Raw genomic sequence first — 14,370 nt, 5'->3', positions numbered from 1 at the left:
ACTGATAAAATAGTAATTTCAATACGACAATGAAAGCTTTTTTCCATTTCTGATTGAATAAAACAAATGACAAACAAAACAAAAAGAGGAAAATATAATCCTACTCAGCCAAAACTCTTATTACTTAATAGGCCAGACCATATTAAAAGGATAGAGCATAAACACAAACCTTCACTTTCTGATGTTGCATCTAACTCCTCCTGAAGAAATGGTCCCTCTTCATTAAGATCTTCAATCACATGAGGTACAGAATAATTCTCATGATTCATTTCCTTCTTAAAATAATTTGACTTTGTAGACATTCTGGTAATTGGAATTACAAAAGGTAATTAAAAATAGAAATAAGGTAACTATTTGATTTAGCACAAGTATACTGTTCCTCCCAGACTGCAGGCTAGTGTATAATTGTAGCATAAGTATTGGTGTAATATAATCAGTGCTCACACAAAATTATTTTCTGAATTTCGTTTAAACCAAGATTAACTTTTTTGGTATAGCTGTAATATTTTATTAACATTAATGATACAGTGTTTCAGATGGGCTGTATCCTGGAAAATGTAACCAACACATAAATATCTGACTAAGATTATGTTCGTCTCCCTCACAGAAACTTTCTTTGTTTAAAAAATACTGTCGCCAGAGAAGTCACGTGTCAGTACCTTAGAATATTAATATCAAAGATCTTTTGTTTCTTTACTTGCAGAGCGTGAGATGTAAAGAATTATCACAAAGCACTTCATGCTGTGGACTCTCCATCTTTGCAGGAGTTCAAGATATTGACAATTATTCACTCCCTTTTCCACCTATTTTTCTCATATGCACATATGTGAACATAGCTAGATTACAGATCCAGGAGTTGGGAGAATTGTTGTGAACTCTCATCTCAGCATGATGAAAACTACACTGAAGAGAATGAAATTTATCTGAATTATCTGAGAAACTCTGATATCAATTATAACAGAAATCTTGATCCCATTTCCACATTACTACCTTTATAAACAATTATGTTTATAAACAAATCATGTTAGAAACAAATCACTTCATATGCATCAGTTATGTCATTTTCTAAATAGGGTTGTGTCTGTTGATGGGACATATTTAATCTCCTTTTCTGTATCTAAAGAGTAATGTTAGGTCTCACTCCTGAATTTCTATAGAAAGTGAACTCTTACAACAACGATGTGATAATATGCAAAACTTCCAGCTTGCAACATGTTAATGCTAACAGTGTTTAAGAGAAAGCCTAAGATTTTTTCTGGATGTCATGAAAAGTGACATAAGCACAGAACAAAATCACCAAAATCATTAATAGCTGGGATTTCCTGAAAATTTTGCATTATAAAATTGGTCAATTATTTGAGAGGACACGATGGCATGCAATTTTATGAGGCATGATAAAAATCTGGATTCACTTTCATAAAGTTGGTAACAGGTATCATAGTATACAAAAGAACTCCTTAAATGTTCCAGTGGAAGAACTAACTTACACAGATACTTAAGAACAGGACATATTTAATATCTACAGATCATGTTTGGGAATAACATCTAGCAGAGTAACAGCCTATTTCACGCAGCTGTAAAGGATAGGTAGGTGAAATCAGAATTTGGCTTTAGAGTCAAAATAAACTATGTGTATAGCATGTCATAATAGTAGGACTCTCATATTGATGTCCTGCTTAGCTGAGGAATTATGATCAACTAGAGTTCTTAAGTTAAAAAAAAAATTACCCAAAACCACTTTCACAGAGGTCATCATAGGCTTTTACACTCTGGACATCAAGTGGAGGATCTGCCAATGCAAAAGAGCCTTCATCTGTGCTACTTTCTTTCTCTGTCTTAGGTTGTGCTTCTGACAGGGATGCAAATTCTTTCAAATACTGATTACCTGGATGCTATAAAAAGAAAAAAAAAAGTTTTAAAAAAAAGTTATTTGGTATTTGTAAAAAGATTGTTATTTTACATGGTACGTTTATGCTTAACTTCATATCATTTTCTCTATTACAGAGCTGAGAAATTCCGGATTTACAGTTGCCTGTAGAAGCTGAGTTTTGCCTCTTTTTGCACTAAGTGAAGCAAGGGTCCTTTGACTTACCTAAAGGAATTATAAAATATCACTTATCATTGTTAGTATGTGGCAATTTAATGTACTCTATACAAAGAAATACAAAAATACTTGACCTTCTGCACCAGGAATAAAAACTTGTTATTAAACTACTAAATTATAATCACTGAAGACAGTCTAAGAGGCAAAGAAAAGCTTACCTAATTGTTCATAATAAGAAATATGTACAACATTTTGGCATTAAGTTGTAAATAAAATACAGGTGGCACTTGTGAGAAAACAGAAAATGCAAATCAAAAACAAGACAAAACCTCTTGATCTGTGAGGAAAGTCTTCTAAAAAAACCTCCCTTTCAATTTAGCAGATATAGAGGAAAAAGGGTCCAGCTGCCCCCCAAATATAAACTCATACTGCATCAGATCCTTCTGATGAATTTTCTTTTATATTAACATACATTCTGCAATTCTGTTTAAAAATGTTAATTCAAAACTCACTTTTCACAAATACTTCAGTCTGACTGCATCTGTACTGACCTCTGAAGACAAATAAATAAAAATATAGGTCTCCTCAAAGAAAATGTTTCTTGATTAATCATCTTGTTTTTTCGTACTCTACAATCTCCAATTCTATCTTTTTTCAAAGATGACGTCCAGAACTACATAAAATAATTTAACTTTTAAGCATTTGCTCAAGTACTGTGGTATCTAGATAAATGAGTTAAAGAGGACTTTCACCTCCAAGCAATGTCTTCCTACAGAACTTCAGTGTTCCTGGAATGTTTTTCTTTTCCTAGCAACTCCTAAAAGAAAAGCTATTACTGTGTTTTATAACTATGAAATAAAAGATACATTGTATTATCTTCTTCACTGGCAGAAATAACTCACACATTTCACTGACCCCTCCCCATCCTTTTTCTTACCTTAAATTTTATACTTCTTGCTTGCGATCCATCATTATACAGCTGTTCTAAAAGCCATAAGGAAGTAAGGACAGCAGCTGCTGATGTTTTCACATGTATCATTGGGAGATTCTCCTCTAATGAGTCTTGTTTATTGGAACCACAGAGCAGTCTTTTATCAGACCATCTGATCATCCACTCAAGCAATCTTGCTATATTGCTAAATTTACCCATTAATTCTATAGCTAGTTCATCTCCTGGTACAATATCAAGTATATGAATAGTTTTGTAAATGTATTTAGAAGTGACCGGGGTTTGTGAGCCAGAGAAAGTACGGTTGGGAAAGGCCTGGCTTGCTGGTGCAACAGTTACTCCTTGACTATCATCCTGAGCTCTGTAAATTGACTTGTGTTTTAAACCAAATAATCCTTTATCGAGTCCTTTCATCAAGTTGTGGTCAGAAGATGCTGTTGATTCTGTTGACTGTAAAATGGAAACAGACACTTGATTTCCCAAAACATTTTGGTTTTCATTATGGACAGAAATTGTTTCAGGATTGCAAGATGCCAGGGTGACAGTATAGCAAGACCCTGCTCTAAAAACACTTTGGCTTCTTGTTTTGCCTTGTCGACGTTTTAGTGTTGTATGAACATCAAAAAGGAGAGAATTTAATTCGTGGTCTCTAAGAAGTCCAGAAAAGCTAGTAAGAAATGGAATTCCAAGGTCACTGCAATTTATCAGGTCTCTCTCAAGAACATAACTCAAAAAGAGTTCTAAGAAAATAACATACTCGTCATCATCACGTTCAAATTCCCATGCACCGACTATAGGCAAATTACATTGATTATGCGGGTTCTTTATATGTACTTTTTCTTTATGTTTTGTTTTGCAGTTAAGAGTTCTTATCATACAGGTAGTATTCTTGCTACTTATTTCTCCTCCTTTCTTAGGTTTATTATCCCTATAAGACAACAAACAAACAGAAAATTAGATATCTCCAGAACTACACGAATGAAATACATAAATGCAACATTACTCTTCCTTTTTTCTCTATTGTTAAAAATTGGAAACAAACGAAAGCAAGTTTACATTAATACAATTTTAGGTGGCAAATTAATCATCACACGCAAAACCCCTAGCTCTCACATGGACAGTAACTCAGCAGTATCATATATGAATTTGATTGTAGCTAATAATTTAAACTTCATGAACAGATAGTAAGTGATACAACATGGACAGTCCTAAGATTAAAGCCTTCTAGTAATAGGTAATTTGATAAATGGCAATTATCCTATTTGGTGAAAAAGCTACTTGAACAACAGAAGAAAACCTTTTTCCCCCTCTCACAGCTTCCTGTTGCCAGTTTCTTCATACCTTTGAAGTGAAGGAGTTTGATCTCTTGCTTCTTCAGTAAGCAAAGCATCAGAAAGTGTATCTACTGTTTCGGCATCACTATATACCTGAGGATTCCCAAGATCAGTAAGTGTGCTTCTGCTTAGACTAGTCCCTAATGAGAATCTGTCATAACAATGTGTCTCATCATCTGCTGCTCCCTCTTCTGCTGGCTCCCAAATATTAGTTTCAATGGGGCCTATGTTCCTTATTACACGTTTCAAGGCCTTCACTCTCACTTTTTCAGCAGCCTGTATAACACAAGGCATCATTTCTTCACTATTGGGACCTAAACAAAGAAAGAGAGACAAGCGATTTTAAATGGAAACTCCTCTGTTTTGACTTACTCTCTCAAATTAAGATATGAATAAATTTTAAATAATCATAAATTGTGTCATTAAGAAATGTAGACTGCAACTGTGATGAAGAGAGGAAACACCATCAGCTCTGAAGTCATGATATTCTGTTACCAGTATAGATGTATCAGAAAGAAAACAGAATCTGTCACAAAACTTTGAGAAAGTTGTATAAATGAAAGCTACAATAACTGTTTTACGTGAGATATGAAAGATGGAATTGTCACAAGTAGGGTAAATCAGTAAGTAGGGTAAAAAAGGAAGGAAGTGTGTTTAATATTTCCTGAAGAATGGATGTTACCTTTAACAATACAGTGTCTGAGTTGCTGCTGAAGAGCATGATATTTATCTCTTAGCGGAACCCTTACATCTTCAGAATTAGGAAATGCTTTTACCAAAATTTCTGCCACCTGCACAAAATAAAGTATCTTTTCAAGTAACTGACAGAGAAGTAAATTTTAATTCCCAATAGAACTTGCACCACCAAAAAGTCTGAACAATAGCATTTTCAGGGAGAGGAAAAACTAGAGCCAACCTTTGCTGCTTTTGTTTTAGCTTTATTTTCTTTTACCTTTTTGATTGGTGGCAGTTCTCCAAGAAGACTCAAAATTACATCTTGAACTAATTCTTCAGCATTCATGAACCTGCAGAAAGGAAGCATTCGACAAGCCCATTCCACTGCATTCAGACAATGCTGAACTGTAGAGGCATCATACTCATTCTCTTTAAGATCCTAAAAAGAAGGTGCTATATAAACATTAATTTGTATAAACAATAAATTTCAGCTAAATTATTCACACACTTTAATTTTTAATGATTCTTCCCTAGCTGATAGAAAATAGAAAGTTAATTACAAGTGAGAAAAGAATACGCTGCCAGGATATAGGATTAAGGTTGTAACTGACTATAACTTGAAAAACACTCTGCTGAGAAGCCCACTTTAAGTCATTTAGAGTAAAAAGAATTTAAGACGATCATAGACTCTTTCTTAGAGGCAACACATCGAAGCCAGCTGAGAGGCTTTTAGCATGGATTAATTTATTTTGAAGCACTCAGTGTTTTGTATTTGATTTGATACTGTCACAAAAAGCACAGAAAAATCAGAATATTCTACTATTTGAAACAGCCTTTTTTTATTTGAAGCTTGATTTTTCTGATGAAGAGAAATTTGGGGCTCATTTTTAAAAGGCAACAACTCTTTGCTGAGGTCTGCAGAGTTGTTGATATAGATGGGACAAAATCGACATTCATGCTGTTACAGAAAATAAAACAATTATTATATGCCACTAGTTTCTTCCTTCTTCCTTGACTTCCGACATCAGTTGATAAGGGTAAAAGTAGAGAAAACATTATTAAATTTTGACATCTTTCATTGGTTTTTTTGAACATACCAAAGACCCAACCTTGATCATAAAACTTGCATCATGCAAAGAAAGATAGTACATTAAATACACGTGGGTCAGGAAACACCCAAAATAACTTAATTAAGAAAAATATAAAAGGAGTAAATACCTTAGCTAAATAACAAATGCAGAAAATACTGCATCCCAGTTCTGGCAGTATGTCTATTTAATTACCAAAGTTAAATACCAAGCCAAAGACCAACAGAACTACCATTAGAAAGATGTACTTCACAGGAACTGCATTATTCTGTGACATCATATACTTACTACACATTATCTCACTATGTTAATATTGTCCTACTAAGCAAATAAGAGTCCTCAGCACAAACTTACAGCAAATCCTTAGAATTAATCTTACAGTTCTATGCTGTTACAATACACCTTTACTATATTAGTAACATAATTACCTTATGATTATTCATATTTTCTCTTGCAGCTTGGTACTGCCTACAATTGTCTGATAATCTTTCACGAACATGAAACATCCAACACAATGCACACAGTTCTCTGAAGCAGCCTATAAGAGAAATATGCAATGTGGTGAGAAGTTCTATTTAAATAAATGAAATAACACAGTTTGAGATTTCTATCTTGAAGAAAGGCATTAACATTTTTTTATCTTAATAGTCATTAAAAAGAAAAAGCCTCATCCTTGATGTTTCTATAGTATCCCACAGCTAGAGCTCTGCAGTCCCACTTAGTGTTCATCTTTCACATCTGTCAGATCTAACAAACAACAATCTAGAATAGTAACTTTTGGATTAAGAATCTCATAACTAACAGGATTAAAAGCTAGAAAGTGTTTCTGCAGACATTGCAGTGTAACATTCCAAGCTTATTAGAGTTTCTCTGTACTTGCAGATTCTCTTGTGTTCTTTTTTCAGCTATGAATTAGTCTATTTATTGCATACAGACCTAAAATTTTACAGGAAATATCATCAAACTGATGGTTTCCAGAAGATGTTGGCCTATTGAATACAGTAGAGAAATTGGAATAACGACACAAACTCTCTGGAAATGGACTCAGGGAAGGCAGAGATCCTTTCATTCGGATCTATAGATACAAAAAAAAGAATTATTCCTAGATTTTAATTATTTAAATATAGTTTACCAATTTATACTTGTATCTACAAATTAGAAATTTAATTCAGCCTTTCATTTACATGTCAAAACTGAAATAAAACAAATCAAATAAAGTTTTGTACATATCAGTACTGAAGTACAGCCTCTCAGTTATTAGCAGAACATTGTCAAGATCAGTAGAATTCCCTTAAGCTTACTTTCCATTTTCTTCAATTGAGTATTCTGAAAATTAATTTAAAGGAATATGTTTAGTATGAACTGTGGTACCTAGAATGCTTTAGTCTACATGGTAATCATGCATACCATGAAATATCTGAGCAATAATGTATTAGAGAAACTAAGCCCACAGTTATGTGGCCACTTCAATCCAGCATAGTCCAGACTGCTGCCAGCTAAGGCAGATCAGCTTTCTCTCCTGTTTCAGCTGCTACTTCTCACCATGTGCCTGTGCCAGCGTTAAGCATTTGTGTGGCCGTGCACCGAGCAAGAAGAGGTAAATACCTATTTGTCAGCCAGAGCAGTTCCTGATCTAGCTCTGTGCATGAGGGCCCCTAAGCCCTGTGCTTTACCTTAAGTGAGCATCAGCTTCTCTATTTATGTATTCAAACCTTAATGATCTGGAACACACCTCCAGTAATAGCAGCTATAACTCCCAATTAAATGAGCTTGTTTCTTTCAAACGGAGGCACTTACATGACAGACTTCAGAAAGAAGCAAGTTTATACTTTATCAAGCAGGTACATAAAGAAATGTAAAAGGAGACACTTTTATGAAGTAGACACCCTGCATCTTTAGCTTCTGCTTTCCTAAAAGAGCTGAACATGGAGTATAAAACTATGGACGAAGACATGCAAAAAACACCTGACATTAGCAGAATCAAGATGAGGCTGAATGATCCTGCAATGCAACTACAAGCCTGCTGAGTCAGTAATATCTACCAGTGAGAATCAAGTTACAAATAAGCAAGTTCATTGCTTACTTTTTGCATAACTTTTCTTGCCCTCTTCAGTTGTGCAATATACCACTGTGCTGCAGGGCAGGAACAACGAGCAGCCCGGAAGAGCAAGATAATTCGCTGCAGAACTCCTGACACTTTCTGACGACTCTCCCTCTCAATTTTTAGAAGAATATCATTGCAATCTTCCTGAAAAATGCAAAATCCAAGCAGAAAACAACATGGCCAAAAATTAGAAAGGAAATAAACAATAAGGAATTTGACTTAAATATCATTTCTTCACTTAAACATCATTTCTTCTTTAGAGCACAGGTCTTTATGGAAAAAACAGGAAGAGGCATACATAGTTTCTTATCACTCTGAGGCTACTTAAGCGAACATAGAAAAAAAAATTAGACAGAAAAAAATGAACTTCAAGGAACGAGACTACAGATCAAGATCATTTTATAAATACATTCAAACTAGTACCCCCAAAACTCCTATCACACATGCTTACTTCACTGAGAGAAGCTGGCTGAGGACAGTACAAGGGTGGTGCTGGAAGATAAAGCCCATCAGGAACTAAACCACACAGCTGTCTGCCAAGATCCTTGCCAGAATCCATCAGAAGCTGAAACATCTCTGAGAGAATATCAGCATCGGCCATAACAGCAGCTTTCAGCAGTTCCTGCACTGAACTATAAAGAACATTTGCATCTTCTTCTTCAATGGGATCTGTAAAATATTAAGGACAGAAACTGATAAATTAACTGACTCAATTAATACATGCCCTTCATTCTGAAATTATGAAGCTTTCTTATCGTAATTCACATTCACCTATTACAATTTAAACATCTTGCTGTCTTGCTTTAAGATAAGCTTTCTCAAAATTGAAAATAGTATTTAATTAATTTTAGTACTTTCACACATTAAGGAAAAACTATTGCCTTTCTGGATAGAGAGTTGAACTTTTCAGCCAAGCTTTTGTTTGGGATAAAACTCTGGCAAACCATTCTCATCCAACAGGCATAAATTGTACATGTCATTAATGACTATAACAATTATCAGTGAGCACAATTGAGGACAGGGAACTATGGTGGGTTTGTTTGTTTGTTTGTTTTTAAATGTATCATTTCATTTTCTTCTCATTTCCTAGAAGTAGCAGGACCTTTAATACACATCATGAATTGATTCTTGAAATTTGTATACTACTATATTGCTCTGCTTCTATATGTACTCCTACTGCTTTTCTTAAAATAATTTGTTTTGCCAAGTCTCTTCAGCACCTACTACATTTATAAATGTGTACATATATATATATGTATATATAGTGTGTGTGTGTGTGTGCATGTGCACATGTGTTTTAAAAACAAAATCCTTGGAAATGAGTACAAAAGAAGAAACCACACAGTATTTGGAATCTGTCTTAGATAAAGATTAACATGGAATCCACATGCTGACAGGCAATTAAAATGCTGCTTCCAAACACACACACAAAAAAGAGTAAGGAATAGGGATTATACCAGTAAACTTTCTGTAAGATGCAAATACGGACAGGTTGATCTAGCTAGGTGGGAAATTTCAGCAGTAAAGGAAAGGCAAAAATTAAAGAACATCACTGTGTAACTAGTTTTAATACAAGTGTGATGATGTCTTCCATACTGTTAGTATATTCACATTTATTTTAGGGTGTTGTTTTTGTTTTAAGAAAGTGTCAGTTCTTCCAAAATGAAGTTAATATCTGTCAATATCTTACTTGACTATATCTGATAAGTACAAAGAAGGGACTATTATACAGCCTTACAAAAATTATAATGCACAGTGTAAGAAAAACTTTTGGTTGCAAACCATGAATGAAGCTGTAATATTCTCCCCAGACTGCCAAACAAGAATGATAATAGGGTCTATTTTTGGACTGATAAAAGCCAAAACCCAAAAGCATATAGAAGGTAAAGTATTTGCATACATTATAATGTATAACACATGCTGGTGAAGAAGAGACACTTCCTTCTTTTTAAGGCAATTTATAATGTGTAATATGGAGTGAAATACCGTGATAAATAAACAAAAACATTTATAATTTTATGTACCTGTAAACTGTTTGTATTTAATACTTCCTTCATTTGCTATTTCATAAGTAACTGGTTGTCCTAACAAAGACTGTAACTTTTCGTGAAAAGTCTGTGTTGGTGATAAGCTTAACGGCAGATGACACTCTGTCTTTTTCAGTCTGAAAGTGTAACAAGAACTGTTCATTAAAAACAAAGTACAGACTAGAGAATCTAACGAAAGTAGAGACGAAGTAAAGACCATAGAGAATCTAAAAAAGCTCTGCAAAATGATTAATCTAAGTAACACAGTAACAGTAACTAATTGTAACGTGTTAGGTCCTACAACTACGAAAAATTTAGAGATACAAATTTTTGACGCAAAGAATAAGCCTTGTTAAAATAAAGTTTATGCAAATAAAGTTAAATAACAAAATGTACTATACTAATTCCAAGTCCCAGTTTACCTTGAGAACTGATCAGAGTTCTGACAATATAGATTGTAGGCCACACCAATTGAAACAGACAGTTTCCAGTCCCCAAGCCTGTGTGTTAGCCACACAGCCTCTGGAACGAGTCCACCGACAAAGAACAAGTCAAGAGCATATTCAGCTGTCCACACAGAGGAAAGGTTCTGCTCTCTCACAGCTCTGGTAACCAAGGAGTGTTGCAGGGGAACAATACGAGGAGATACATCTGAGGCACAAAAGCACATCTTAATATTCATCTTATAGTATGCAGCTCTATTTAAGCAATCCAGAGTTTATACTATGAAGCTTTGTTCACACTGCTTCCTGATTCATTTCAGTGTACAATTGTGCTTTTTTAGAGATGTCTACGGGGTTTATCGCCAGCAGGCAGACGCAGCTCATGCTATGATACGATATTAAGTTCAGAACAGGCTATTTCTCTGCTTAGGAATGCGGGGTATGTAAGCATATGCAAGATTTGTGTGTTGTTCTTACTTTAAAGATTTAATCACACTGATGGAACACGTGCAAGTGTGCTACATGTGCTGGTGATATTCCAGAGGGTACATCTGAGAAAAAAGGAAACAGATTTCTCCTACTATACCCATGTTGTGGGTACTCATTAGGCTCCTTATTGCACAGGATGAGAGAAAGCTACAGCGCATTTTTGGGAAAGAATAGCACATTATTTTAAGAGAGCAGACTAAGGTTAAAGACAAATTTAGTATTTTATTGTTTCCTGAGGTTTAAATTGTTTTTCCAAGGTTTTATTTCCTAGTTTTCATAGAGAGGTACATTCAGTGTTCAAGAAACCTGTAATATAGCTAATCAACATGAACTCTAAGGAGTGAACTGCTTCTCCCACCCTTTTTGCTGCTGTTGAGGCAATGACCTTATTAATTATTAATGGAAATATTCACACTGAACCTGCTTGTGGAACATAAATTTTCTTCGAAAAACTCACTATGTACACGAATCTTTGAATAATGCAAGTATCAAAATCAAGGTCTTATTTTCTAGGCTGTGTCTGAAAAATTGTCTGATTAAAATATCCAGATAGACGATGCAGAAATACATACTGGTGCCTGTTGCAGTCCAGGAATATTAAAAATAATCTATGTATTCAGATAATTTTAGAAAATCTAAACAATCAAATTAAGTTACTATTATAGAGCAGTATCTGACTTCACAATACCAACTTGATATTAAAGTACTTAAAATAATTCTAATATAACACTTTTTTTTATGCTGGTGGACATTAAATCACTTTGAAACATTAACTCTGAAACCAAAAATTTCCTATGAAGGGAAATCTTTAAACAGAGTCTCTTGCAGAAAATAGACAAACCATCCACTGTGATAAATGCCCATTCTCAGAAAAATGCTGAAGTTAGGACTTAAACTCATAAGTACTACTTGAGTCCAATGACAAATCAGCTTGCTCTGATACTATGGCGTCTGAAGCACTTTGGCTCCTAAAGGCCTGATTCTTACTGAATAAGTAAAAAAAAAGTTTTTTTCTGGATTTTCGGTTTAGGTCATTCCACATCACAGTCCAGTCTGAATAGTTTTAAAGCACTGATTTTCTCCCCATTTTGGGAGGGTCAAAGTCAGAATAAGAGCCACAGGTCTGAGCAAAAGTAGTGCAAGAACTGTGAAATTATACTGTTGCACAATTTGGGTTCTGCATTCTTTTCCTTGAATATCAAATTTAAATTACTAATCTCAAAGCACAAAGTGGACATAAAAAAAACCATGTTAACATATGGATTACATAATTCAGTTGCTCCTTAAAATATTAGCTTTAAATACCAAAATATTTTCAATAATCAACAGATGCAAAATACTCATCCTATAAACACGCATGCACACGCATGCACACATGCAGTCCTCAACAAAAATATCTGGATAAAACTAAGTTATTTCATCTTTAAAATTAATGATGTTGAAAACCATAAATCACAAAGTTAAAGCATAATATTTAGCATTTATATACAGATGAAAAAATTATAAGAGTTAGGCACAGCAAATTAAACCATTTTGAAAGAAAATACCTGGTTTGATGTGAAGTGGATGCAGGATGTCAACATTGTGGGGGGGAAAGATATAAAGCAGCTGATTTGTGAAATAAGCGGCCATGAATCGTGCCATGGATTGAATCACAGCCATAGCCACTTCAGTATGAACATCTGTTATCCTCCACAGTTCATGCTGAGAATACTTGGTATCTGAAAAAATAGATGCCAAATTAAAACACTCGGAGGAAAATTACTTTAAATTTGAATGCTTTGACTGTTTAATTACAGCTTATAAAATGTTTCTTTTAAACAAGCAAACTAGGTTATTACTTAACTTCTTGACAAGCTTCCAGGACTTGTGGAGCTTAACCTTTTTCATTAATTACACATAGTACTAAAGACTTTCATATTACGTTTCTAATGACTACAGATGGACCCCTAACCTCCAAATCTAGATCAGATCTGAGTCAAAAACTCTGTTTAAATTTGGAAATTCAGACCCAATATTCTGACTCAGCAGGAAAAGGATCCAAGCATTTGCAGAAAACCTCAGTGTCAATTTAGGATTAATGACCAATCCAAAATCAACTGTTTTATTATATCATACCATAAAAAGATAGATCAATATAAAAAAAAAGTGCCATTTTCTCCTTAATTTCCTCAGCCAAAGTCTTTTACTCAAGCAGATTTGAACCTAAGAATATTTAATAACCCACACATTTACTATAAATTACACAATAAAAAAAGTTATCTGAACAGCTACTCCAGTAACTGCAACTGAAAGAACATCAGGACCAGAAAAAGATTTCTATTGTCACTGAAAACAGACTTCAGACTTGTCCAGTGTAAATAGAATAGTGTCAAGTGTGTGTATGATGGCATTGAAATCAGACTCTAGGTCATCCAAACAATATTAACACATTACTATATCTCTATTTTTATGCCAGATAAACATACCAGAAAAGATTTCCATCTGCCTTACTGAGAGCTGCGATCGCCTTAGAATCTCTCCTACCAGATGATCACAAAGTCCCTGAGCCTCACACAAGTTATAGTGATATAAGTGGCAAAATAATATAGCAAGATAGTATCTACTTTGAAGAAAACATGCTCTTTTTCCTCCTGCATTAAAAGAAAAAAAAAAAAAAAAGGAAAGGAAAGCAAGCATTAAACACAAGAACAAACATAGCAGGTCTGAAAGTACGACTTCCTCCCTCTCCAAAAAACACATATACACAAATATATACTCCGAGAAACTACTGGTAATACAGGCAATAGAACTCAGGTGCAGCTATTTTAAGAGATATGATCCTTCTTCAATTCATAAAGTACCAGAGAGTCAATGCCCATTCTTAACAGTTTCACTTCTAGAGATGCACGGAGTGTAATTGTTAAGACACAGCAAAGGCAGCACAACTCAGAGGAAGCTAGTGTTTACAGAAGGGATGCCTGAGACAATGAAATTAACTCCTGATTTGCTTAGGGATCCACCAGATCTCAAATATCTTGAATTCTTTCTGCATGGTTCTGAATGAGGTATTCTTCATCTTAATAATCAGAAGAAAAAAATAAATTCTCATGAATTTGATTTTGGAATATCTGTTTCCAACATAAACTCCTGTCATAGATTCTTTTCAGCCTTGTTACTCCCCAACCACTCAAAGTCTTCTGGTTTCACTATCATAACAATTGATTTTTGTTCATCT

General features: G+C 34.4%; 1 protein-coding gene and 1 long non-coding RNA gene across 6 annotated transcripts in view; one reads left to right on the top strand and one right to left on the bottom strand.

The window, feature by feature from the left end:
* Window positions 1–14,370, bottom strand: part of LOC112994544 (ciliogenesis and planar polarity effector complex subunit 1) — a 224,689-nt gene that overhangs the window by 26,316 nt on the left and 184,003 nt on the right. For all 5 annotated transcript variants that reach the window (XM_064500933.1, XM_064500934.1, XM_064500935.1 and 2 more), the window contains exons 15-28: window positions 13,622–13,786; window positions 12,701–12,874; window positions 10,644–10,872; window positions 10,219–10,358; window positions 8,646–8,863; window positions 8,174–8,338; window positions 7,027–7,165; window positions 6,519–6,628; window positions 5,280–5,441; window positions 5,010–5,118; window positions 4,335–4,641; window positions 2,982–3,921; window positions 1,729–1,892; window positions 170–303 (exon numbers count right to left, since the gene is read on the bottom strand). In XM_064500933.1, the coding sequence (XP_064357003.1) occupies window positions 170–303; window positions 1,729–1,892; window positions 2,982–3,921; window positions 4,335–4,641; window positions 5,010–5,118; window positions 5,280–5,441; window positions 6,519–6,628; window positions 7,027–7,165; window positions 8,174–8,338; window positions 8,646–8,863; window positions 10,219–10,358; window positions 10,644–10,872; window positions 12,701–12,874; window positions 13,622–13,786 (3,156 nt within the window). The remainder of the gene's footprint in view (window positions 1–169; window positions 304–1,728; window positions 1,893–2,981; window positions 3,922–4,334; window positions 4,642–5,009; window positions 5,119–5,279; window positions 5,442–6,518; window positions 6,629–7,026; window positions 7,166–8,173; window positions 8,339–8,645; window positions 8,864–10,218; window positions 10,359–10,643; window positions 10,873–12,700; window positions 12,875–13,621; window positions 13,787–14,370) is intronic.
* Window positions 27–2,040, top strand: LOC135324462 (uncharacterized). The gene is made up of 2 exons (XR_010385848.1): window positions 27–244; window positions 2,005–2,040. It is a non-coding gene; the product is annotated as an uncharacterized LOC135324462 (long non-coding RNA).

Source organism: Dromaius novaehollandiae, chromosome W (assembly GCF_036370855.1).
Source record: "Dromaius novaehollandiae isolate bDroNov1 chromosome W, bDroNov1.hap1, whole genome shotgun sequence".
In the NCBI taxonomy this organism is placed as follows: Eukaryota; Metazoa; Chordata; class Aves; order Casuariiformes; family Dromaiidae; genus Dromaius; species Dromaius novaehollandiae.
This window is presented reverse-complemented; position numbering and strand designations above follow the sequence as displayed.